At 49.9% G+C, this 24,417-nt stretch overlaps 6 protein-coding genes across 6 annotated transcripts; 4 read left to right on the forward strand and 2 right to left on the reverse strand.

Moving 5' to 3' along the window:
• Positions 1-68: 68 nt before the first annotated feature.
• Positions 69-6,823, reverse strand: F9C07_2095383 (phosphoribosyl transferase domain protein). Its single transcript, XM_041286975.2, has 2 exons — positions 6,584-6,823; positions 69-6,516 (listed from the first exon to the last, which is right to left on the reverse strand). The coding sequence occupies exon 2, from the start codon at positions 5,890-5,892 to the stop codon at positions 2,413-2,415; it is 3,480 nt and encodes a 1,159-aa protein (XP_041149583.1). The 5' UTR covers positions 5,893-6,516; positions 6,584-6,823; the 3' UTR covers positions 69-2,412.
• On the forward strand, positions 261-1,640 carry F9C07_8067 (lysine-ketoglutarate reductase/saccharopine dehydrogenase; the record flags this gene model as incomplete). Its single annotated transcript, XM_041286981.1, has 1 exon — positions 261-1,640. One exon carries the CDS (start codon positions 261-263, stop codon positions 1,638-1,640), a length of 1,380 nt encoding a protein of 459 aa, XP_041149584.1.
• Positions 6,189-7,576, forward strand: F9C07_1733054 (uncharacterized protein). The gene is made up of 5 exons (XM_041286980.2): positions 6,189-6,314; positions 6,366-6,384; positions 6,524-6,822; positions 6,869-7,167; positions 7,227-7,576. Exons 3-5 carry the CDS (start codon positions 6,675-6,677, stop codon positions 7,533-7,535), a joined length of 756 nt encoding a protein of 251 aa, XP_041149582.1. The 5' UTR covers positions 6,189-6,314; positions 6,366-6,384; positions 6,524-6,674; the 3' UTR covers positions 7,536-7,576.
• Positions 7,577-15,347: 7,771 nt separating this feature from the next.
• On the forward strand, positions 15,348-17,785 carry veA (velvet complex). The gene is made up of 3 exons (XM_071508352.1): positions 15,348-15,752; positions 15,853-16,031; positions 16,096-17,785. The coding sequence occupies exons 2-3, from the start codon at positions 15,884-15,886 to the stop codon at positions 17,670-17,672; spliced, it is 1,725 nt and encodes a 574-aa protein (XP_071367665.1). The 5' UTR covers positions 15,348-15,752; positions 15,853-15,883; the 3' UTR covers positions 17,673-17,785.
• A 2,006-nt stretch (positions 17,786-19,791) lies between these two features.
• F9C07_8071 (putative nuclear RNA binding protein) lies at positions 19,792-22,047 on the forward strand (the record flags this gene model as incomplete). The annotated part of the gene is made up of 1 exon (XM_041286979.1): positions 19,792-22,047. The coding sequence occupies one exon, from the start codon at positions 19,792-19,794 to the stop codon at positions 22,045-22,047; it is 2,256 nt and encodes a 751-aa protein (XP_041149580.1).
• Positions 22,048-22,318: 271 nt separating this feature from the next.
• Positions 22,319-23,708, reverse strand: F9C07_8072 (uncharacterized protein; the record flags this gene model as incomplete). Its single annotated transcript, XM_041294266.1, has 5 exons — positions 22,319-22,957; positions 23,034-23,069; positions 23,146-23,290; positions 23,346-23,428; positions 23,493-23,708. The coding sequence occupies 5 exons, from the start codon at positions 23,706-23,708 to the stop codon at positions 22,319-22,321; spliced, it is 1,119 nt and encodes a 372-aa protein (XP_041149579.1).
• Positions 23,709-24,417: the final 709 nt, after the last annotated feature.

Raw genomic sequence — 24,417 nt, forward strand, 5'->3', positions numbered from 1 at the left:
TTGGCTGGCAAACTGGGGTGGAGTGAAACTCCCCTCAATTAGCGATGCTTGGCCTACTTAGCACGACACTAGAGACGTCTGGAGATTAGCCTCGATCGAGTGCCCCACAGGAATAGTCATCATCTGTCATGGAGACAGTCATCGCCTGTCATCATCTGTCATAATCTGTCATCCCGCACTGCCAATGGTCTGCACCTCTCATTCGGTTCATATCCAGTACTTCTCATACAGTAACAGTGAATGAGGAAAACATTATTACGATGTCTTCTGCAATCGGGAAAAAAGCCCTTCTGTTAGGTGCCGGCTTCGTCTGTGAGCCCGCCGTCCAGGCGCTCTCCGAAGCAGGAGTCCAGGTCACTGTAGCCTGCCGCACTCTAAGTGTCGCCCAGGCCCTCGCCGCAAACTACAAGTCTACGACGGCTATCGCTCTCGATGTAGCCAACGAGCCGGAGAACCTCCGCGCGGCCATCTCCCAAACAGATATCGTCATCTCTCTCATCCCTTACGTTCACCACGCCCTCGTTATCTCAGCCGCCATACAATACAGCAAACCAGTCGTGACAACGAGCTACATCTCGCCCGCCCTCTGGGCACTCGACGACCAAGCCAAGGCCGCGGGTATAACAGTCCTCAACGAGATCGGTCTCGACCCCGGCATCGACCACCTTTACGCCGTAAAGACGATTGATGAGGTCCACAAAGCAGGCGGACAAGTGAAAGCCTTCACGAGCTACTGTGGCGCTCTCCCTGCCCCAGAGCACTCCGACAACCCGCTGGGTTACAAGTTCTCCTGGAGTCCTCGAGGAGGTCTCCTTGCCCTTCTCAACTCCGCACAATGGTACCGCGATAATGACATCGCAACCGTCGACGGAAAGGATCTGATGGCTGCGGCTTCCCCACAGCGCATTTTCCCGGGGTTCAATCTGGTGGGATACCCGAACCGAGACTCCGTCGGTTTCCGCGATTTCTATAACATCCCCGAAGCACACACCGTCTTTCGGGGCACCCTACGTTATGCCGGGTTCCCCGAGATCATTCGCGCATTAGTGTCCATTGGGTACTTCTCGCAGGAGCGAATGGCGGCGCTGGAGAGGTCGGGTACAACTTGGGTGCAATTGACTGCCTCCCTCCTTGGACTTTCGGAGTCCTCATCACCGAAGGATGTTCAAAATGCAGTTAGGCGGAAAATTGAGGCGTTCGTTACGGACAAAGACGATGTCGATCGTGCATTGTCCGGTCTACGGTGGATTGGTCTCTTTGATCCCACGCCGGTTGTGGGACATGGTACACCTCTTGACACGCTCTGTGCCGTGCTGGAGACCCGAATGGCCTACCAGCCTGGAGAACGAGATATGATTGTGTTGCAGCACATCTTTGATATCGAACATGCGGATGGCTCGGTGGAAAAGAGATCGAGTACTCTAGTTGAATATGGGGAGCCTCTGGGTCCGGGGTATCGTAGTGCGATGGCGAAACTGGTAGGACTTCCCTGTGCTGTAGGGGTTCTGGCGGTGTTGGAGGGACGCATTCCTGCGACGGGGATGGTGGCACCTTGGTCGAGTGCGGAAATTGCCAGCCTGTTGCGAGACGAACTAAAAGATAAATTTGGCATTGAGCTGAAGGAGCGGGTCATCACATGAGTCGTGGTGTGATGCTCAATATGCCATTCGATTTATTGGGAAGGTCTTTTAGAGATAAATACTCCGAAAGAGACTACTTTAGACCGTATGAATAATTATCTCAACAAATCAGAAAATACTAGCAGAATTTCTAAATCCAAAAAAAAAAAAACTATACTATTAACTAATAGTACTTTTAAAGGCCAGCACTATATCCAGGGCAAAGTAACCTCCTTTGCAGCAGCATGTCCAATCATATCGACCTCATCTAGACTCAGTCGGATGGCCACGCCTGGAATTACCGCACCTTAAACAATTATGTTATCCGTATGCAATTCCATGGCAATCGCGTCGGTGGAAATAGATATCCCAAGTCCCTGGTAAGGAAAGGGGAGAAACCCTCAATTGGTGTGTCACTGCATATTCTTTTCTGTTGGTTAAGTTCTTGAGGGTTTGCAGTCGCCGTTGTAGGTATCTATCCTCTTGAAAGAATATTTTGACTGTTATCTCAACAGACTGTTCATGCGCTTTCAGAGACCTGTTTAATCTATTTGGTCTTCTGTCTGTGGGTCGAAGAGAGAGACTAAAAGAAAAAGAAGCGCGGATATGAAAATATGTCAAGGGGACATGACAGGATGAAGCAAAACCATGAAATCCCAGACTCCAAAACATCTGCTAATATACGTCGGAATCCATAAAGAACAGATCAGCTCTAAGAGATGAAAGACAGAGAATATCTTGATATCTAAATCCGAAGCGAAAACCCCAAGATCCTCTCCGTCTTTCCCTTCTTCTAAGCACCATCAAAGACCAGAAGGCTTTGAATCTTAACTCCGCCAAATCCACGCTGCCGCAAAAATTCCCGGCCACGGTGAAGAGGAAATTCAGCCACAACCATAATAGTAACATCCTTACTACTGATACCAGCTTCATCTAAGAGCTGCAGCACCGCACAAAGTGTGTTCCCCGTGGCAAGCACATCGTCCACTACCACCACTGACCCGCCTCGGGGGATCAAACCCCGGGCCATCTCGATCCTCTTCTCATTCATACCATTGGATGTCGAAAGCGAGACATGCGATGGAGATTTGGCAACAGAGATCGTGGGCGGCGGAAGCTTACCGGCTTCGCGAATCAACGCCAAGGGTACACCAACCTGCGAAGCTAACGCTGATGCATAGACAAAGCCGCCGGCCTCACAGCATGCTACTGCATCAACTTTGGCCCAGTCACCGGTGAAGTGAGACTGCAGCAGAGATGTGCAGAGAGTCAGCCCGCCTGGCTGCTGGGAGATATCGAGTACATGGCGGAACTCGATGCCCAAGCGTGGAAAGTCGGGTACCTGGCGCACCATGTCGGTCAGTCGTTGCAGGTCCTCATGGCAGAAGGGAAGTAGGTAGTAGTCGGCAAACGCTTTTGCCGCTTTGTCTCCGGTCGTATCATTGTGGAAGATGAGGTCGGGGTGGTGGTCCAAGGCTGTCAGATTCAACCTGCCATTGTCGTTATTCTTGTTGTCATTAGAGTCATCATCACTGCCATGGCACCCTCCGCGAGCCCGCCGCATCTCTTCACCAGCTTGAACGCGAACTTCGAGCAGTCTAGCGTCTGGCACCAGATGTGAAAAGGTTGCTACCGGCGCCTCATCTCGCATACCCGTGATTAGCAGCACGTCCACATCTGCAGCGCTGTCCACCACATTCAGGAAATGTTCCTCTGGCAGCCGAGGACGGTGACGCACCTGGTCCTGGAAGAATGCCGTCAATGCTGGCCGGTGTTGCTCCTTGTAGGCACGGTCAGAAAGCAGACGGTTCAGGTCGGCACCAGTGGCCGTCGCGTACTCTCGCTTAGTCGCATCGCTAATGCTGACTGCGCGTGCCGTGAGGTCCTTGTGGTTGTATGCGAGTAATGCGGAGACCCAGATGTCGGCACAATAGTCCTTGCCAGCGCAGCTGTCGCCCGTAACAAGAATGATGAGTCTCTGTTTCATCGACACTCTGGGGAGTGGGCAGGCGTAAGCCAGCACATTATGCGGGTCTGAACAGTGCTTGAGACGAGCCAGGCGCGGCCGGTTTGGGCCAAAAGCCTTGGCCGCCAGAATGGCGTCTCTGGGGTCTGGCCCAAGGTCTGCGCCGTAAACTCCGCTACTCAAGGGTAATAAATCCCTGGCGACATTATATACCCACCGCTCGACAGCATGAGCGATCTCAGTTCCATCCTGGTCGCGGGGCCATACACCAGTTATCACGCAGGCATAATCCCAGTCTCGACAACCAAACGCAGTAGCACCGGACGCCACTTGGCTGACCGCGCCGCCACCGTGTAGTAGATGGAGATAGCAGAGTGGCGTGGGACGAGTCCCAACGGCCGTCGTTAAGATGTCGGCGACGTTCACTGCTCCGATATTTTTTAAGAATACACATCGCTTGAACGCAGATGTCTTGCAGCCGCCATGTCCGCCGTGCATCTGGGACATGTACATCTCGGCATCGAACAAACCGATGCCATCCACGACATCAAATTTGCCATCTAGTCCCAAAATTGTGTCTACGTCCACAGGCGGGGGCGTAGGCGTGGATGTATCAGAGATAAGCCTAGTCGTGGAAGCTTCAAACATGGTTATGCCAAGATGCAGCTGACCGAACTCCCAATATAGATACGCATCTGCAGAACAGTTCCGTGGAAGCTTGCTAGCGATGAGGTTATCCAAATCGCTCAGCCTGCGCCGCGCCTCGAGGCTGTCACTCAGCGGGATAACCCAGCTTCGAATCAAGTGAACCGGAGCCACGTATGCCTTGAAGGTAATACTGACTACGATACCAAAGTTGCTCCCAGCGCCTTTTATGGCCCATAAAAGATCAGATTCATTTTTGGGGCGCACCGCACCGGCCGGCCGGTGTTGGCTTGGTACATGGCCAATGCAGAGAGCCTCGCCAGAGTCGACGCTGACCACCACGGCACCGATTATGGCGTCGCACGCGAGGCCATATAGCCTAGCCAGGTGCCCGATACCGCCTTGTAGCCATAGTCCCGCGCCTACGCTTGGACGAGCTCCCAAGGGCACTGTCAGGCCGGCCGCCATGGTTTTGCGAACGATATCCCCCGTCTTGCAGCCAGCCCCAGCGATGACCACGGAATCAGAGCTGGATTCTCCTCCATCTTTCCCAGCCGGGAGAATGTGTATGTGGTCAAAGGCGCTCATATCGACGGAGACGACGTTGGGCCATAGACACTGGCCGCTGTGACCCCCACCAACGACGGTCAGACCGACCTCGTGCTTCCGAGCCCACTGAACGCACTGCTGGACATGCTGGACTTCTGTAGGTCTAACAATTGAAGCAGAGCCATGGTGGAAAGCCTCCCGGTTCTTAACCGTCTTATCCTTCACCAACGGTACCTGCGCCGTCAACTCTGGCAACGTGGTCGCATGTTGGGTAAAGGCCGCCATGACGCTGGGAGAGCTGAACAAGAGATGGTCTGGATAGGCTTCTTCACGACGGCCCAAGGCGCGGCACACTTTACGCCACTCGAGTCGAGTAGCCTTGTCCGCCTCTGTGTCCTCCATGACAAAGCCCGCGACGAACGAAGCGAAATTGTCTAACACCTTGTCTTCATCTAGCACGCGAATAGCCCCGGTAGGGAAGCAAGCTGTTCTATGGCACACTAATCCGTTGAGGCTCAAGGTTCCATCGCGATGAAAAACTACCACCATTCCGCCTTGGGGTGCCTCGACAAGCATTTCCAGCGCCTGTTCAATGAACTTGTCTTTGGGCTTCATACCATACATGCTGTGGCAAAATAAGACAAGATCGAACCTTTCATCACTAATATTTGTACTAGTGCTGGCATCGCTGTTTATGTTGCTATTCAGAACAAATGGGAGTCGATGAATGCCGGGCGGGCTTGCCAGACAGGGCAGCGGAAACTCTGCCTCCAAAGAAGTGCAGAGCCATTTCTCCACCTTTGTAGCGAACAATTCGTTAGGCTCAAATGCCGCGTATCTTCTGACCTTCTTTCTTAGACTGTGGGGTAGATACCCGAGCACGCTCTTCGGGCCAGGTCCAATTTCCAGCACCGAGACATGAAGACGGGAGTTGAAGAGAGGGGCTAGCAGCTGAGGTAGTTGAGGAATAATAAAGTCTTGGTATTCTGACCCTCCAGCGAAGATATCGAAGCCAGCGCTGTACTGTGTGTCGGACAACTGCTGCCTCGAGGATGACGGCGTAGTTACAGCTTTTTGCCCAAGGGCCTCCTTCAAGGAATTGAGGGTAGCCATGTCAGTTCAGCATGAAGATGTAGATAGCGAAAAGAATGGTTGAAGTGAAACTCACGACGATGTCCTTTATGCGACCTGCAAAACCACAGGGCGCCTCTTGGAGTGGGGCACAAGGCTGGTCGTGGATCAGCTGAAGATGGAGATCAGCGACCAACTAGTGTAGTGGAGCAGAGTAGAAATGATAGATTGCTCTGGAAGTGAATTTCCGTAGAAAAATAGCTCAGCCTCATTGATCGTCCCCCACCCCACCTTTTATGTACATCTTTCAATATGTGAGCCTAATACGACTTTAGTATATGCCCGGCTTAATATGTATACATGCCCGATATCTTCCTATTTTGGTACTAAAAATCTCCCCAGGTGATAACTTCCCTTTCGGGACACATCGGAGTTGCAGCAAAACAACTATTCTAGCATATCTGGTTAGTAATTTGCAATGCACTCGTGCTATTCGTTTATATTAATTTTTATAGAATTTGGCGCAGGTAGCTTGTCTGTACTCCTATTTCTTTCCCCTCCATGCCCCGTGTCATAGTCGGCAGGAACTGTTGGTTATCGCTGCCCAATTATTCACCCTGTTATTACTTTGCGAAGTAAATTCACAATGGCATGGTAGTAATGAATCTAGCAGACATCATCCCAATTAGTTCAGAGAAATAGGACTATTTATCGGTGATATTGCTATCCTTACTGGGGTACACTACTATCTGCCACACACGACCAACGAGACCTGAAGAATCGGATTCACCCCTGGTCAGATCACATAGTCACGAAAAGTAACCATGACAAGCTCAAAATCAGATGTCCTTGTTAGCCCTGTACAGGACGATAGGAAACCGGTGTCGTCGGAGAGGCCAGTCATTGAGGAAACTGTTGCCTCCATGAATGGTACTAACCATGTGAATACCGATGACCATGATAGCAAATCAGGTACGTATATCCTTCACTAGGATTCCAGCCGCTAAAGCAAAGCCAGGAAATGTTGTTTCACTATGTCTGGATGAACACATGAAAATATCCAGAGAGGCGAGAATGGCCGCCAGTATACGAAGCATCTTGGAAGACATAGGAGAAGATCCCAATCGGGACGGCCTCCTCAAAACCCCTGAGCGATATGCCAAGGCTCTGCTCTTCTTCACCAAAGGGTATGAGGAAAGTGCATACGATATCGGAAAAGATGCCATCTTCAATATAAACCACAACGAGATTGTTCTGGTTCGCGATATTGAAGTGTTCAGTATGTGTGAGCATCATTTAATTCCATTTGTAGGCAAGGTATGAATCTTTCATTGATGCATGGGTTCAATGCACCATGGTTTGACAATGCGATATAGGTTCATATTGCATACATCCCCAACGGTCGTGTTTTAGGGCTGTCAAAGTTGGCTCGAATTGCAGAGATCTACGCGCGCAGACTGCAAGTTCAAGAGCGTCTCACAAAGCAGATCTCTCAGGCCATCGAAGAACTTCTACAACCCCAAGGGGTCGCCGTCGTGATGGAGTCAGCCCATATGTGCATGGTTATGAGAGGCGTTCAGAAGAGCAGTGCTATGACAACGACAAGCTGCAGGACAGGGGTCTTCAAGACAGACAAGGAAGCGGAAGAGGAGCTCCATTTCCTCCTAAAGCTGAACCAGGATTGATATAGGACTTATCTTATAGGCAATGTTGGATTTAAGCTGACATGCAAATCGCTCACTGGAGTGTGCCATGACATCAAGGATTTCATATGATATCGACCTTTTGTTCGTGGAATAGTATTAGAACCAAATGTAAACTGCACCATTCAAGACCTGAATTGGGACTTACCATTTCATTAAGACTCGTTTTATTGCCTTGATTTGCTGAGACTGATTGATACCACTGAGATTGATGGAACTTTCCAGCAAGAATCATCTGTGGTGGTAAAGCCAACCCGATGCATTCACCGCAGTAACGGCAGTAGCCCATTCAGTATTTTTAGGTTGGATTGTTTGAGCACAGCAGTCATGTGCTTCGGATCCAGTGATCACCCTTGCAGTTGCTATAATACTTTCTCGGGTCTGTTTCATCCATATTGGATATATCCTCGTTAGCAATACCATGTTTTGTACAGTATTTTGAACCAATGAAAGCCAGTTATCTATTAGTAACGGATCTTCACATTTTGCATGTTGATAGTCATATCGAGAGTCACGTGTTTCTTTGCATTGCATAGATTGATGCACCCATCTAACACCAATATAGGTAAGTTAAGATGGAGATTGAGGCTTCAATCGAGCATATAATAACATTCAGGCAAAATGACGAGGTCTTGATACTCAAAAGTCTAGACCATGTTCATACATATCCAGTATACATTCTTTAAGAGTTCCCTCCTCAAAATTAGATAATCTATTAGCCATTTGCAACTATGTTTCCATGAGAGGCCATCCCAAGGCAGATCATAAGGGTCTCTGGAATGAATTACATAAATTTACAAACATTATTTCTATTACAATCAATAAATCTAGAGTCTTTCTCTACGAAATACATGTTCGGGCCTTTGCTACACGAAAGTACCAGTTATATCACCACTCCATCTCCATAGTCCCTCCCTCTCGGAGCGTCCGCGGATTCTCCGCCCGGAAACGTAGTTCAAGTCTAGGTCAAGAGTGGTATCCAGCGAAGTCTGCGCCCTACTGGTCGCCGCCGGGCTCAGACCTCGCACGAGCAAAATCCTGGAGTGAGCTGGCACGCCATCTCCTCCATATGGATCTGTGGAGGCAGAAATGAACGGTCTTGGGACAAATCTCCCGAGCCGCAGCACCCTACGCGTCGAAGGCCTTAGCGCAAGTAGTTTCTGGTGTAAATTAACCATTTTTCAAATCTTTAATAGCTATTTTCATGTGCTTTTGCTTTGAGATACGACACATATGGAAAGTAGTGTGAAAAGCATGGAGATATTAAGGTGTTGTATATCATGTATCTCATTTTGTTGCTTATATATTTTCGGCACGTGAGGTTACTTTATAAACAATAGTAGCTCCTCTTTCTCTCTCTCTCTCTTTTTTTTTTTTTTTTTTTTTTTTGCTTTCTTTACTCATGGTAATATTCACATATAGCGTGCTATAACTACATTTTATACCGTCTTTTTTTTTTAATGATTATTCATTGCCACTATATACACAGATCAAGATAGCTCAGCTAGTCATCAAGCGGGGATACTAACATCGTATAACCCCAAACCTGCACAATGACATATCCCACCTACCCCAAACACAAGCTGCATTAAACAGAACCAATCCCCAATAACCCAATCAACAGATCTTCCCAAAATACACAGTAAATAACTCATCGCCCAAACCGCCACGCGAGACACAAACCAAACTAACCGCACCACGAGGCATCCATAGCCGAGGAATTCCACCTACGCATATCACCAACCCTCCCTTACCTTGACCCGCATACCTGCAATCCATGTTTCAGCTGGGGTCGGAACAAGCCGACTGCCGTGCCGTTGTGAAAGGGATAAAAAGCTCTCTTCCCTCTCCCTTGCGTGAGAGATTCGTGAAAACGTGCTTATTCATAATAGACCCTAATTATTTTCGTTCTTACTTACATTATATGAAACGGCGATGAGTTCGCATGGGGATTATTTATCCTGGCTATTTATGTAGATCTGGGTGCTAATTGTTACTAGTTCCTACTCCGTAGTTGCTAGTTGCTAGTTGTTAGCTACCTGGGTACACTTACGAACATACTAGTAGGGTCTTGATCAGCTAGCCGAAGGACCATTGAGATCACGATCTACATTCTTGCATCATTTCTGTCTGTACCTAAGTATTACTCCGTACAGACAGACTGATACGATGCTGGTACAGTACTTACGCTAATGGTTGCGATTCCCCGCTAGACTACTCCATAAACGATGAGGGGAATACGTACTGAGAATACGGAGGCTTGTGATAGATCACCTTCGGGGACCACAGCTGCAGATGCCAGCTTCGCTTAAAAATGAAACTCTCTTGCCGCTATCCGAGCGTAACGGTCGACTAGATCTGGTATGGACTAGTGAGGTTTACTACCAGCTTTTTAGGTTCTGATACGTCGTGTGTCATCTAGATAGGTGTGTTGGTTGTTCGTGGGGATGGCGCGTTGTGGCTAGTCTTTTGGTTTTTTTTGGGGGGGGGGGGGGGGGGGGGGGGGGGTGGGTTAAGCTACTGCCATGGTGGCGGACTAGAGTGAGTTAAGTAGGGTATATCCTGCTTATGGGAAGTGGTATATTGGTTAGGATGAGTGAGGCTGCATTGTGCTACGTGAGTAGTCGAGTAATTTAGAATCCAGTGTGTCTGTCAATTAGGGCTTACTGGTTTTTCCAAGAGTGATCGTCATGGCACTGATGACGAGGACTCTGGGGTCGAAGTGAATGGGGACACTTTAGCTAGCATATTCTCCGGACGGGTTCCTATCTAAGATTACTTGAAACAACCTGTACTCTAGATAGCATGAAGTAAGGCATGGATAAGTGAACGCAAGGGCGTCATTTTTAGGGCTTCGGGAGAGAGCCGACGGGCGATACCTGCGAAACTGCCGTTGTAACCTACATTGTCAAGTCAATCCTCGACCTGAAAGACCCAGCCGGACTCGTGTCGAGGCTTGGCCCCATTCCTAAGAAAAGCTTCAGATAATCTGCAGGCCTTTCGGAAGTCTAACCTAGCCGAATCTTGCTTCCCCCTTTCCAAGATGAAGCATGCCGCGTGTCCGAAACATGGTAAAGTATAGTGCACTAAGGGATCTCCAGTTGGCGATCATTACATGCTAATCGCGATCATGGATTGCCTTCTTTTCAACATCAGGTGCCTTCGACGTTGCTGCAAGTCATGTTGCATCCTTACCGTATACCCAGGGGTCAGATGAGAGTTCATGCTATGGTATACTCCCGAAACAGTGTTTCTTATCTTGCATGAACATATGTTCTACCGCCGAGGTAGATCGAAGTGATATCGGAACCTTGCGCGCTGAAGTATGTCTGCAGACAATCAATTGAAAGCCAACGACAAGTCGCCAGGCAAGCGTCAGCGGCATAGACCTTCAGGATGTCGGCCGAGATGCTCCGATCGCCCTAACGCCAGGACAGGGCTGGGAAATGACGGGTGTGACGCGGACACTAGGGGACGATGTCTCCTTATTCCCTGGGCAGTCAACCTCCCTTAATACACAGTCTCTTCTTTGTACAATAGGGCTCTATGTAAAGGGGCTCGGGGCTTAGATCTTGAGAAGTGTCAATCACTTCCCGGATTCAGCAATTATGGGCCTGAGGCTTCCCCGGGGTTTTGCCGATGGCTAGGAGCAGGCGGCTCAAACATGTTTACTTGTACGAATCTGACCTCTTCACTCAGACCACAAAAGTTGAACATGCCCAGAGAATACAGAACATTGAATCGCGACAACGTAGTCATGTCGCAAGTCACAACGCGCAGAGTCCTGTATAGGTTACATCTGCACCGCATCAAAGGGGTGCATGAAGCACGAGTGGCTTTCCCCGCGATCTTTGATGACAACACAGAAACCAGGTAGGAAGTCGACCTTGTAGCACACTACAACCCTTCTCGAGATACACAATGCTCGAATCAATGGATGATGTCATCGCCTGACCTGGATCATCCGCCAGATGCAACAGAAAGGAGCTGGTCGCAAATATCGGCATGAGATATTTAATACCCCGGAGTAATTATTTTGAGAGTTCCATGTATGCAGGCGTAAGGGACCGTAAGTAAGGGGTGGCATCCAGTCGCTGGATATGGGTGTATACCCCGACGGAAACACCCGTTGCGGAGTATCGTCATGAGGTTCAGCGGAGTATCTTCGCCGAAGGGGATGCTGATAAGAGGTGAAAGAGGTGATACGAGGAGCACCATGAAAATCAAGGGTAGAAAATAGGGTGTACTGGTCTTCTGCCTAGTGGCAGTGTGATACAATGATGGATGGACTATCGATTGGACACGAATCACTAATCCTTTCTCAGCCAACGCTGACCAAGTTCGAAGAATTGGGATTCCATTCGTTCAATCGATCATAACAAGGGTGTTATGTCTGGAGATGTAAGTGTGGACATATTTCGAGAGAGGAATGCACGATTTGTCAATTTCCAAAAGGCGTCATTGTTGGTTGTGTCAGGAGAAGAAGATCCCATGCGGGTAGACCCGACAATCTGGTCATGCATGGCGCAGAATATGCAGGTTTCAAGGCCTCCTTCGGCTCTGGCGTGACTTCCCAATACCGAAGGCGGAATGCCACATGACAGCGGTCAGCGGATTGGGAGTCCGTTTAGGTTACACTTTTTGGGGAATGTACTGATAAATTTGATATGAAGAACGGAGTAACCAAGTCTCTTTCTTTGATGCCTCATCCTCCGTCAAAAGACTGTAAAAGGAGGTACCTTTCAGAGGAATCCAATTGATTCAAGTTCTCCTTGGTAAAGATCGCCACTGCCGCCTCCATGATTCATGACCCTTCGTTCGTTATCATCCGACCACGTCTTCGGGCAATAATACTGCATGCTATGAGATTTAATTTCGATTAACTTGTCTTATGAAAGGCTGGTATGGGCATGGATGGCCACTGTTCCCTTTTCAGGACCGTTTTCCGAGAAGACAGGGGTGAGACCATGGTTCTCTCTGCAGTGGGGCTTGGCCGGGGGGGAGATTTAATCTCGTCCGTGGATTTATTCAGTGTTGTCGTCTCACATTCTTCTTCAGACCCAGCTCTCGATCCTAGCAGATTAGGTGACGAACTGTGTCAAAGGAAGCTGTCGAGTAATTCGATCCGATGTTAGGTTCTTTGCCCTAGAAAATTCGAGGGGATTTCTCGCCCCGAAAAGACTCATAGCTTGGCGGTAGCTGTCCAATTCGGGTTTTGTAAATAAATAAAAATAAAAAGGTGACGGACGGATGATCCGAACAGAACCAGAATCAAGATGGCTGGAATGGGGCCTCCCCATTCGGTGCGGACCGCCCGAGTGGAGTCCGTTCAAAAAGTTTCCCAGCGTTGAAAACCTGGGACTGGGATTCTCTTGGCTTTTTCCGCCTTACCCGTTTTTACCCTAGAAGCAATTCCGCAGTGGGAATGGCTGGCGTCATGACCACGTCTCTTCAGGCGTATGCAGAGGCTCATCGAGAACATCGTAATTTTACCCAAATAGGATAATTTCTTTTTTTTCCCTATTATTTTTCTTGTAGATCCAAAAAGTACAATGCGTTGTTGGTCCTCGCACTCAACGAACCAGTTCATTTCGATATTCAGTCTTCATGCACAGTGGCTGGAGTACAGGTTGGGTCTGGAAGAAGTCCAACTGCCACCGTCATACCGTTTGTACTCCGTACCGGGGATTGCTTTGGTGTAACCAAATCCCGATCGGCGCCGTTTCGGGTAAGGATTGTCTCTGACTCGAACTTTACTTTCGCTCGCTTCAATGATCTATTGATTGACCGCCAGATTGTCCCTTGGACTCGACCTGACACTCCTTTGTTGCTTCTTTTGCGAGATAGATCGGGAGTCCTTTGTTCCAATCCAGGATTACCGGATCGGTCCTTCTCTTCACAACAGGGGGGATCGATCGCCTATCCACTCTACTGCAGCAGTGAGCGACTACTAGTTTACCTTATCGCTTTACCACCTTGCCATGTATAGAGTATCCAAATTACTCGACGGTACTATAGGTATCCGTATTTCATCCATGATTTCATGATAGGTATGGAGGCCGGAAATTCCAACGCGATGCTGTGCTATTCCCCTCATATGGCCCAGAGTCCAATTGACTGCTGTCAGGCTATGCAAGGCAGGCAAAGAGGAAAATGAGAGATGTCAAATTCGAGTTGAGTCAAAGAATGCGGTTCCACGACGGTGGCACACGTTTTTATTCGCAACGGATGGAGCGGGCTCGGCGCAGAAAATGCAATCTGCAAGATGGTGGGAACTTGGGAAAAGGAGCAGACAAAGAAGGGGCAAGCTCGGGCCAGCTTAGTTGGCCTTTAAACTCATCCTCATTCCCAGGCTTCTGGGGCGATCCGTTGGACTGGGTACCAAGGAATACTGCGACCGGGAACATCCATACTCTGACATACATACAGTCATACACCACCAACGTATGTAAGACGCTCTCTCCGTCCACCGGAGAATAAATTATGCCTTACGCTGTACAGCGTCACACAGCGTTAATTAAGGTTGCCTTTTCCCTCCCATTTCTCGAACCGGCAGGAAGGGGGGTTTACGGGACAATAACCAAGGATCAATCGATTGTACAACCATAATCATAGGAGAATTTCCCTCCCCAAAATGACTCGGGAGGATCCCACTCCGGACAGTTTCCTGACTCTGCATCTTGATACAGCTCTCGATCTGCTGTTCTTATTGCATGAAACTAATAAACTATCAGATTTTCAAACCCCGAGCCCAAAAAGACGGCTAATTATAGGACGTATCAGCAGATGATCAGTCGCCCTTAAGCGACAGCGTAACCTACTTTCTGCAAATGATTCTTCGAGGGGTATTCACAAACAAGTAGGTTCAGCCAGGCAATCCCTCCTGAGATTAGGCTCCCCGCTTGGTCTGCTTTCCGGCCATTCAGGACGAGGGATTCAGTGCCTTAAAGAAGCCAGCTATACCGGTCGTAGACTAGACCGGGGGAAATTAACTTCCTTTGTGTGTAATTCTAGTACAACCCTGGACTCTGGAATCACGGACCTCGAAGCAGTGGGCCTTCTCCACCCTCGAACTGCCTGTTCAAGTTGTTAGGTTTTTGTATTTTAATTATTATTTTCTTTTTGTCTGAATTTTCTCACAGCTTATTTGTTATGCAGCCAATGTCTAAACCCCACCGGACCCAATGACCAAGCCGGCCGCAGTCGCCATGACCCAACGACCGTAACCGCCTGCCCTTAACCTCCAGCTGGCTGAGTTCCCACTGGATCGGCCATTCTTCTTTTTTTACCCCCTCTTCTGTGACACCATCCACCTTCCCCCATTTTAGTGCCATCCGTGCTGACCCAATACCCACCATATCGGCTCAGTCGTGCAGAGTTAGTGCCGTCGTACATACCAGCTCCATTAGAAGGTACTGTACATACGCCATGTATCTACGGGGTAATTCCGGTTGCCGTCGTCAGAACGGATAAACATCTCCTATTGACCCTCTCGATAAGAAAGAGCAAGTTCAGAGCGAATAAAATGCTCGAAGCGCAGAAATGCGACCGTAGACCCATGGTACCGGGATATTTAAGAACGCAAGTTATGTATGGGGCCGTCAGCCCGATCACCATGTTGTTGGAACTTGGAACCGATGGAAACCGTCACCGTCGGTAATCTTACAGTACCACGGCTCCGGAGACGAGACGGTTAGGGTGTTATAGTTGGTTGCGATAGTGTGTGTACCTGCCGATTCTCAGGCTGACTCGTCCTTTGACTTTTCCCGTCCTCGCTCGCTCCACCCCCTCTCATTCATTATTCTTCGTCCCCCCCGTATCACCAACTTGACTTTTGTTACTCCTCTCCCATACCTTCTTTCCTCATCCTGGACGGGTCAATCGCTGGATTGTCTGTTGTACTGCCTCGGCGCAGCGGACCCAGTTTAAATTTTTTTTTTTTTTTAATTTCATTATCCTTCTTTTCCCCTTTTGGTCGACAGTTGGAATCTCTCTCGTTTTCCGTTTCGCAGACGACTTCGAGAACATCCTTGACCGACTGGTCGGTTTCACGGCTTGCATTCGTGGGAGTCACGCCCGACATAACCAGCACACTAGAAGAAAACCAGATTCACACGGGAAACGGGGATAGATTACTTGCTTGACGCAAGCACTTTCCCATAGCGTTGATTTTGTTTGGTTGGACCGAGGGATTGCCAAGTAAGTCCCAAGCTTCATTGCTAGCTGGTCATTATTTGATCTCGACCATGAAATTGTGGTCAATTACGCCCGTCGAATCTTGTTGTGCTAATCCTGGCAGTTTTTCGCATCACAGTCAAGGCGTCTCCAAAATGGCGACACGAGCTCCTTTGGCGCCTCCGCCGAACGAGACGGAAGCCTCCGTCAGCCGGATCACTCGAGAGGGCAAGAAGCTCACCTATAAACTCAATGTCATGCAACAGCCTGAGCGTGCGCGAGCCTGCGGTGCAGGTGCAAAGTGTATGCGTCCAACCAGCACTCCATAACCGGATAGCATCAAACTGATGGTTCTGACTTTATATAGCCTCTGCGGACCGTCGTCCAGTCGATCCTCCACCGGTCGTCGAACTTCGAGTGTACGAGTCCGATCCCAACGACGACCTCAACAAGACCGACATCACCTTCGCATACAACGCCAATTTCTTCCTGTACGCCACTTTGGAAACCGCTCGTCCCATGGCCCAAGGCCGTTTTGCCCCGAATCCGACTTGTCCAGTATTGACCGGTGTGCCCGTGGCTGGAGTGGCTTACTTGGACCGCCCATCTCAAGCCGGTTACTTCATCTTCCCCGATCTTTCCGTGCGGCATGAAGGTGTATATCGATTGAACTTCCACCTGTACGAGGAAACCAAGGAGAGCAAGGATGCGAACGAGAATGCTCCGATCCAGTCCATGTCCAACCCAATGCCATCGAAGCCGATGGCGCCGAAGTCATTCCTGGAGTTTCGTCTCGAGGTCGTTTCCGTTCCGTTCACCGTATTTAGCGCCAAGAAGTTCCCAGGATTGGCCACGAGTACCTCCCTGAGTCGGGTCATTGCGGAGCAAGGTTGTCGTGTGCGGATTCGACGTGATGTCCGCATGAGACGTCGGGGAGAGAAGCGCACCGATGACTACGACTACGATGAGGAGAGAGTCTACCGATCTTCTGACCGAATCTCTACCCCAGATACCCACGGGTACGCCGGCACTCCCGTTGAACGTCCTCGATCAACCAGTACCAGCACGGTGGATCCCTCATTCCCCTACGGTGTCGATGCTCAGCGCCGGTCATCTGGCGCGACCGAGTATGGTTTCCAGGGTGCACAGCCGTACCAACGACCATTGCCGCCTGCTCCGGGTCCCGCACCAGCCGCTGTTTCCACGCCCGCTCCTCCCGCTCCTCCCGCGCCACCATCCCATAATCCTGGATATCAATCGCATCTTTCCTTTGGCTCGACTCAAACTCAATATCCAGCTCCCCAGCTGCCTCCAACTCCACAGACCGCGTCGACATTGGCAGCTCCGTACTCGCCCCATCCATCGTATTCTCATGCTCGGAATCCATCGACGAGCGCCGAGTATGAAACGCCCGGTTACTCCTATCCGCCATCACGGATGTCAACGGAACGTTCCAGCTATCCCAAGAATGGCTTGCCTCCGCTCCGCTTGGAACCGCCTAAGCCACTAAATATGCCATCCGGCGAGCCACGCTCGTCCGATCCGAACGCATATCATTCCGTGGCTCAATCGGCGGCACCCCGGTCTCAGACACCGTCATCCAGTCTGGTGCCTTCCCTTCCGCCCCTCAAGGCTCTATCGGGGGATTATCCCAACAACCTCTCTCAATCATCCAGCAGTACCTCTCAGAGCCCCAGTCACGATCTCGGCGCTGGCAAGAAGTTCTTCTGGGATACGGGCGCCAGCCTGTCCAAGCGGTCGTACGAAGATTCGTTTGGCCATGATGATCGTCCACTCTACAACGGCATGCGCCCCGATACGGAAAGTTATCCTCGGAGGCTGTCAGATGCCAGTCGGAACTTCTACAACGAAACGCGCGATGAAATGGCGTACAAACGAGCCAACGGGAGAATGGCCACGAAGATATCCCCTGCACTCCAGTAAAACAAGTTGATTCCTGCTTTTCCTCCCGCTCATATAGGACGGCGTCTTGGCGAACGGTCGTCGATTGATTTCTTTCCCGTAATCTGTTCCTTTTCCTAATGTACTCTGGTGTGATGGGCTTCAGGGACTCTTTTAACGACCCAGACTTTTGATGTTTATACCACCGTTCTTTTTCTTCTTTCCTCGATCTTTGGCATTATTGTACATGATGCTCTGCATGTGGTTTTCAAGATATTCCCCGGATTGTTCTTGTCTTCAGTTTATATACGGCCGCTCTCGTGTTTATTATCCGCTGTGTTTCCAGGTCGGCTGGACCTGGGGCCTCTCCCTTCCCGCGAATAGAAGTGAGTGAGCAATACAAATGTGACATTGTCCAAAAGTTTGGTGATCTGAACGCGCAACCTGGATGCATTGATCCGAGACAATCACGGGGTTTTAGACATGCGACATGTCTGATTCACTCCTTCGACCATTTCCTTGTTTATCCATGACCATGCCCCATCCACTGGCATGCGAGAATGACGTATGCGACAGATAAGATCGACGATCTGCCTTATATATCCGAATTGATCCGATTGTCAATACTCTCTCTTAGTGTTGTATAAGTATATATATGTGCTGTAGAGTATGTCCTGGCTGTCTCCCATACAGAAGAAGCCATGTCGGGAAAGGGTATGTCCACCAGAGTAAGATTGTACATTCCTTGGACATGTCATTGTCATTTCACAGGAAATATCGAAGGGTCATGGATTCGGAGGAACATTCCAGGAAGAGACACCATAAATGAGTTGGCACGGATCAGTAAACATGTAGATCTACATAACCTTGTTCATTTTCATAATGCACTGACACTAGAGCATAGAGGCGTTTACTATACCTCTTATCAACGACTAATTGACATAACCAAGCAGTGGAATTTTTATGCTTCAACGTCCCAGACTATAGTGCCTACTGTTATGATCTACCTGCTACTTTGATCGGTTTCACTTTCTTTGTTGGTTGATACTTGTTGCGTATCTTCTTTGATTACTTATAGTCAATAGTCCCTGTTACTATATTAGCGCCGTTCCTAGCCATTGTATATCCTTTGATCCACTACTTGAAAGAAAATTCGAACAAGGGTTTTAATGGATGTATCCATTCTATTTTCTCTTTTCTTTGGATGTAATGAGATACAAAGGTGTTCTAATCAAAAAGTATGTATTCAATTCAAATGACATCTTCCCAGACAATCTGGGAAGAGGAATAAGAAAGAGAGATAATTCTCCGACTCACACTATTCGCCATATCAAGACCCCGAGGTAAATGGGAGAACGGGAGAGAAGAAAGACAGAAAGACGAAATATATAAACCATTGTACATGCATGAAAGGTAAATATAGTTGATCTGTTAATTGAGTTGAGCTACTGCCGATTGATGATCTAAGCTTAGGGTTCCTGTACCTGAAGCCGGTCAGTGAAGTCGATGCATCGACAGGTCACTTTCGAATTCTCGGCCGTTTTGTTTACCAAGTCCATGGCTGTGGGCATGCAAGGGATAGAGCATAATATATAAGTCGTGGTTCTTGTTCTATATTGCATTTATTCTGTCGCTGTGGATCTACAGCTCAGTGTTTGAGGGGGGTGATTTTATTGGTGGTTAAATGCATTCCCGTTGTATAGCATCTATTTTTTATGACAAAGGCAGGACATTGTAAAATATGATAAAATATCAGGTTATGTCATTCATTCCATAAAGAGACATACATAGATTCCCCGGAGAAACATACCGGAATAACAAACAATAGGCACTGCATTGAATAGGCTGAATGGGATTAATTAAGATGGGACAGCCTAAGGCCTTCTTGGCGCATATTTAGTTCTCCAAACAAGAAAACAACAACAACAACAACAATCCCAACTAAAAGGTAAACATTGACCTCATTTCACCCCAATCACAACAAGAAACTCCATCTCCTCTTTTATTTCTCCTCTCAGCTTTTCTATTTCTTCTATATTTCTTTCCGTTCAAACTGTTTTCGTTCTGTCTGCCTTGGAGAACCCCAATCGAATTGTGACCGGCGTCGTGATTGTCGGAGGAACAAGTGGGGACCAGGTGAAAAACAGAAGCGAGTGTAGGGATGACGCTGGGTGCCGAGGTTCGTCCATCCTTGACAATTAAATCTGACAGCTCTGAGGCCCCGTTTTCTCCTCCCCTTGCGCTCTTCACTCCCCTCATCAACTCGACCAGGCCAACCCTTGCTGACGATTCCCATCAGCTCCGAGCACAGATGTCGACAGACGACACCCAAGCCGACCGCCAATTACACCAGACGCTCGAATCAGCCTGTCGTCGTCGCGACCCCATCACAACGCACGGGTCACGCAAACACTCGCGCACCGACGACTACAATGACTACGATGACGATGAATATTCCTCCGACTATTCCTCCGATGTCTCCGGTCGCTTCGACGACGCAGACGAAGAATACGCCATCTCCGCCCACCCGGCCAGCTCGCCCCGGTCCACGCACTCCGCTAAGCGCCGTCGCTCCAACGACTGGCCCGTAGAGGAGCTGCTACCGCCACCGCCGCTGAAAGAGACCGGGTCGACAGGCTCGCGCTGGCGCTCGCCCTTCCATAGTAGGAATAATTCCAGGACCGACCATGGGTCGCCGCGCAACGCTTCGGGCCGGCACGGACGTCAGGCGGGTCCCAGCGGGCGAGGCCGCCGGTCGCGGTTCATCGAGGGTATGATGAACGATAGTGTCAGTGAGAAACCGCCCAGTATCTTTCTGCGCGATGGCAAGTCGGCCAATGGACAGGAGGGCCCGACGCATCGGTCTTCGGGCATTTTTCGCTTCGGTAAAGCCATTGCGTCGGCGTTTAACCCGTTCGGTGGGTGGGGGAGTGTTGCGGTGTGGAAGGGGTCGCCGTCTGCCGAGGCGAATAAGGAGCCTGTGGACGATGATATTGCGCGTGTCGAGAAGGCGTACGCTGAGTTGAAGAAGGCTGGCTATCGGGGCGCCGTCAAGGGGGAGTATATGGCTGGTGCTGGGTCGCAGTCTAGTAACAACCTCGCGGACCAGACGTGGAAGTCAATTCAGGAGAAGATGGATTACAAGGCGCCGACGGGGCGCCACTCGAGGCAGAATTCAGGCGAGGTTCATGAGTCAGGTAGCTCGCTGCGCAATTCGTTCCAGGAAATTCGCCGTGCTAAGTCGTCACTGGGCATCACTTCGAGTTTTATTCCCCTTGGTCGTCGATCAGAGGACACCGAGCAGCCGCAATTGCGCAAGCAAAAGTCGAAGAGAGAGAAGCTGTTGAGACGGGTAAGCACGCTGGAGGAGAAGCTTGAAAAGGCACGGCGAGAGCTGCAGGAGCTCATGGGCGACGATGCACCCCCGGTCCCGGAGAGATCTCAATGTCAGGAGTCAACTCACCCCAGGAAATTCGTGCCCGGTGCACTCCCTACACTCCCCTCTGAGAGATTGCTCAACAGCCATGACCCAGTATCCCCAATCTCGCCTACATCCGACTCAGCCCCGATGTCGCTATTAGAGAACATCCAACGTACGATGCAAAGCCAGGATCCTACACAAATGACAACCATCGAGCCAGAGTCCACCATCAAAACCCCAGCCAAATCGCCCAGTCTACGAACAACACAGTCATTGACAGTTGACAGCCCATCCCTCAAGCGCAAATCGCCCGATCCCGAGTCCGCCAGTGCAGCAAATACCCCAAAATCCCAGAAAGAAGGCGCAACAAACCACACCGAGGAAGGCAACCAATCGGACTCGTCTCGCCGATCCAAACTCCCAAAGACATTCAGAGGCGATAGTCCCGGCTCCGTAGAACGCAAACAAACCCCGCGACACCGGGAAGAGAACAGCACCAGACGTTCCCCCAGCGAAGAACGCGGCCGAAGGAGAAGATCCTCGCAACCGCTCCGGTCACACAGCAAGCGATCACCGTCGGCGAGGAGAAGGGCATCCAACTCTCGGAACCGAGGCACCCCGTCACTTCGCCTGAAGAAGGGACGTGCCGATCTGAGATCCGCCAGTACGCAGGCTATGGATATCGACAATCACGATAAAGAGAACCAGCACGCAAGCCAATCCCGCCAAGACCAACAGCAGTCCGATTCCGTTGATCTGAATCAAACCGATCCAAGCCCTAACTCATCCCCAGCGAAGAGAAAGGACCAGCGGTTCACATACAACTATATCCCGCCTGTGCCTCCGTTGCCCAAGAATATAGCCGCGACAGCCGCGAAAGTGGACAGAAGGCTAGCAAAGGAGATTGGGAGACGCGAGCGGAACCGCAAATCCAAGGCTCAGGGAAAGACGAATGGTACCGAGGATGGGTTCAGTTGGCCTGACGATATTTTCTAGTCTTTTGGTATTGGAAGGACGTCATCTGGATAACAGGACAGGACGTTGGATACATTGAAGAAATCTATCGAGGAGAAAGAATGGCTAGTGTCCACTTTACTGCGGTACACTCACGCCAAAGGAGAAGAGAAGAGTAGTTGAGAATTTCCTATGTCAATACTCACGAATCTAACGAAGTTACGACCATTTCAACATACATAACCACACTTAAACCACACATAACCCCCATACACCACTCCCCAGAGTAAGTTTATAAGTATATAAATATAAACTACAAAATAGCAGTAGCATTAGCATGCGACCCAACCCCACCCACAACATTCGCCGGCGCACTCGTCAAAAAGAAAGTCCACCTCCCAAGTTCCCTACATCTCCTCGCCACGCCCTCCAAATCCCACATCTCCCCCAACGGCATCCCCCAAAGCGCCAAAATATTCTGATGAATAAAACCGCCCTCCTTCTCCGGCGGCCAAGCCTCAAACGTCGGCGAATCCCCCGCCACCCCCGCAAAATAACAATCATGCAACCAATCCAATATCTCCTCTTCCTGATTCACGCCCGCCCAGGTCAAATCCTCATGGGCACGGGTCGCACCCGCTTGTCTCTCCGCGGGAGAAAGCTCGTTGTAGCGTTCCACGAAGCCGGAGCGGATGAGTAGGATGTCGCCGACGCGGACGTCACCGCCTTGCGAGGCGGGCCGGAGGTCTAGACCTTGGGTTTTTGCGCAGGCGTGGAGTGAGGACATGGTTATGGGGTGGCGGGTGTAGGGGTCGTAGGAGATGTTGTGGGTTTTGGCGTAGTGGCGGTAGTCGAGGAGGAGGGCGCGGGTTGCGATGCCGTGGGTTGCCCAGTGGTGGATGCCGCATTTGGTTGTGCTGTTGGGGCCGGGTTCGATGTCGGTTGATGTTGTCTGTTTTTTTGTTAGTATAGTGTAGTATATATATGGGGTTTGTTTGGGGATGGGGGTTGGTGTGGTGTGTACATACTCCATTATAGAACAGTTTGCTATCGATATGGCCGAACTAGGTTTGTCTGTTAGTTCTATTACAACATGGTTCATATAGAGAATGACTGAGGAGAAGAGGATAGGAGATGTACATGACGAAATCCATCCCACTGAGTCCCACTCTGCGTATTCAGAGTATAAGTATCATCATATGCTATATCCTTCGCGATCGTTTTGATACTATGCTGGAATGTCTCGCGGCCGAAAGCCGGTGTCTCGGGGACGTTCACTGGAAGACTAGACGTATCCATTAGATTCGACTAGTTCTGTATGAGACGAGCAAGCAACTCACTCCAATCGAAACATCTCGCCAGTCTTCACCTCCGCCGCTGCGGCTTTGACTCTCGCCGGAGTGAGCAGGTTCAGACGTCCTATCTACGACTGGTCAACGTGACATGTTCAAAAAGGCTAAGTCCAGAATGAGGATGAAGAAACAAACCTGGTCATCCTTCCCCCACACCCATGCTGCACCTTCCGGCGCCCCCGGGATGTTGGGGAGTTCCTTTCGAGAGGGAAACTGTGTGCAGTTGGGATCCCAGGGGAGGTTATCGGGGAGTTGGGTCGTCATGTTGAAGTTTGGATTGGGACTTGGGGAAGCAGGTGAAGTAGACAGATGGTCAGCTATTTTGCTGAGTCGTTTTGAGGTGCTGGCCATCTTGGAGGTCTAGTCCAGCTATATAGTTTAGGATTGCGCTGTAAGCGAGGTGATTCTGGGGATTCGGTGGGACCGTGGATCAGGGCGGGTCTGTGAAGGGCCTCAGAGGAAGACGAATCGAGCCATTTTGAGGGAATAGCATTTCCACGAAGGATGTGCCGTGGTTTTGGTGGTAAAGTCTCCATCCATATCCGGAATGAGCTATTTCACCGAGGCAGGAAGCCTGGAACGCCATGTTGTGGAGGCCACTGGATGCGGGGAGTGACAGCATGTTGAGTAATCCTCGTGCAGATCAACCCAGAATCCACCGAGACTGACAAATCAAAGACTGAATCTGGACTGTCATGGAGCTTTTCAAAGTTTAGTCGGTTCCCATTTTATGGTCCATACCGAGTGAGGGGTTAAGATAGCCGACGGCAAATGAACAGCCGCAGTGATGCAAAGCTTCTGCATCCATAGTCAAAAGTTTCTAGATGCACAAACACGGTGTATGCATCGTGAGTTATACATAAATAATTACAGACTACGAACAGAGCACACATAATGGTAGACCAAACGGCCTCCGTTTTTCTCGTTTTCATTCATGTCCGATCCTCAGATCGCTTGGATTATGGTACAGGAGAATCAAAGCCCAAGTCGTACCCAGCTTCCGCGGCGAGCATCTCCGGAGATACTCCAAGCGGTATTCCTTGAACAGGCGCCGTGTTCG

Source organism: Aspergillus flavus, chromosome 6 (genome assembly GCF_009017415.1).
Source record: "Aspergillus flavus chromosome 6, complete sequence".
Classification (NCBI taxonomy): Eukaryota; Fungi; Ascomycota; class Eurotiomycetes; order Eurotiales; family Aspergillaceae; genus Aspergillus; species Aspergillus flavus.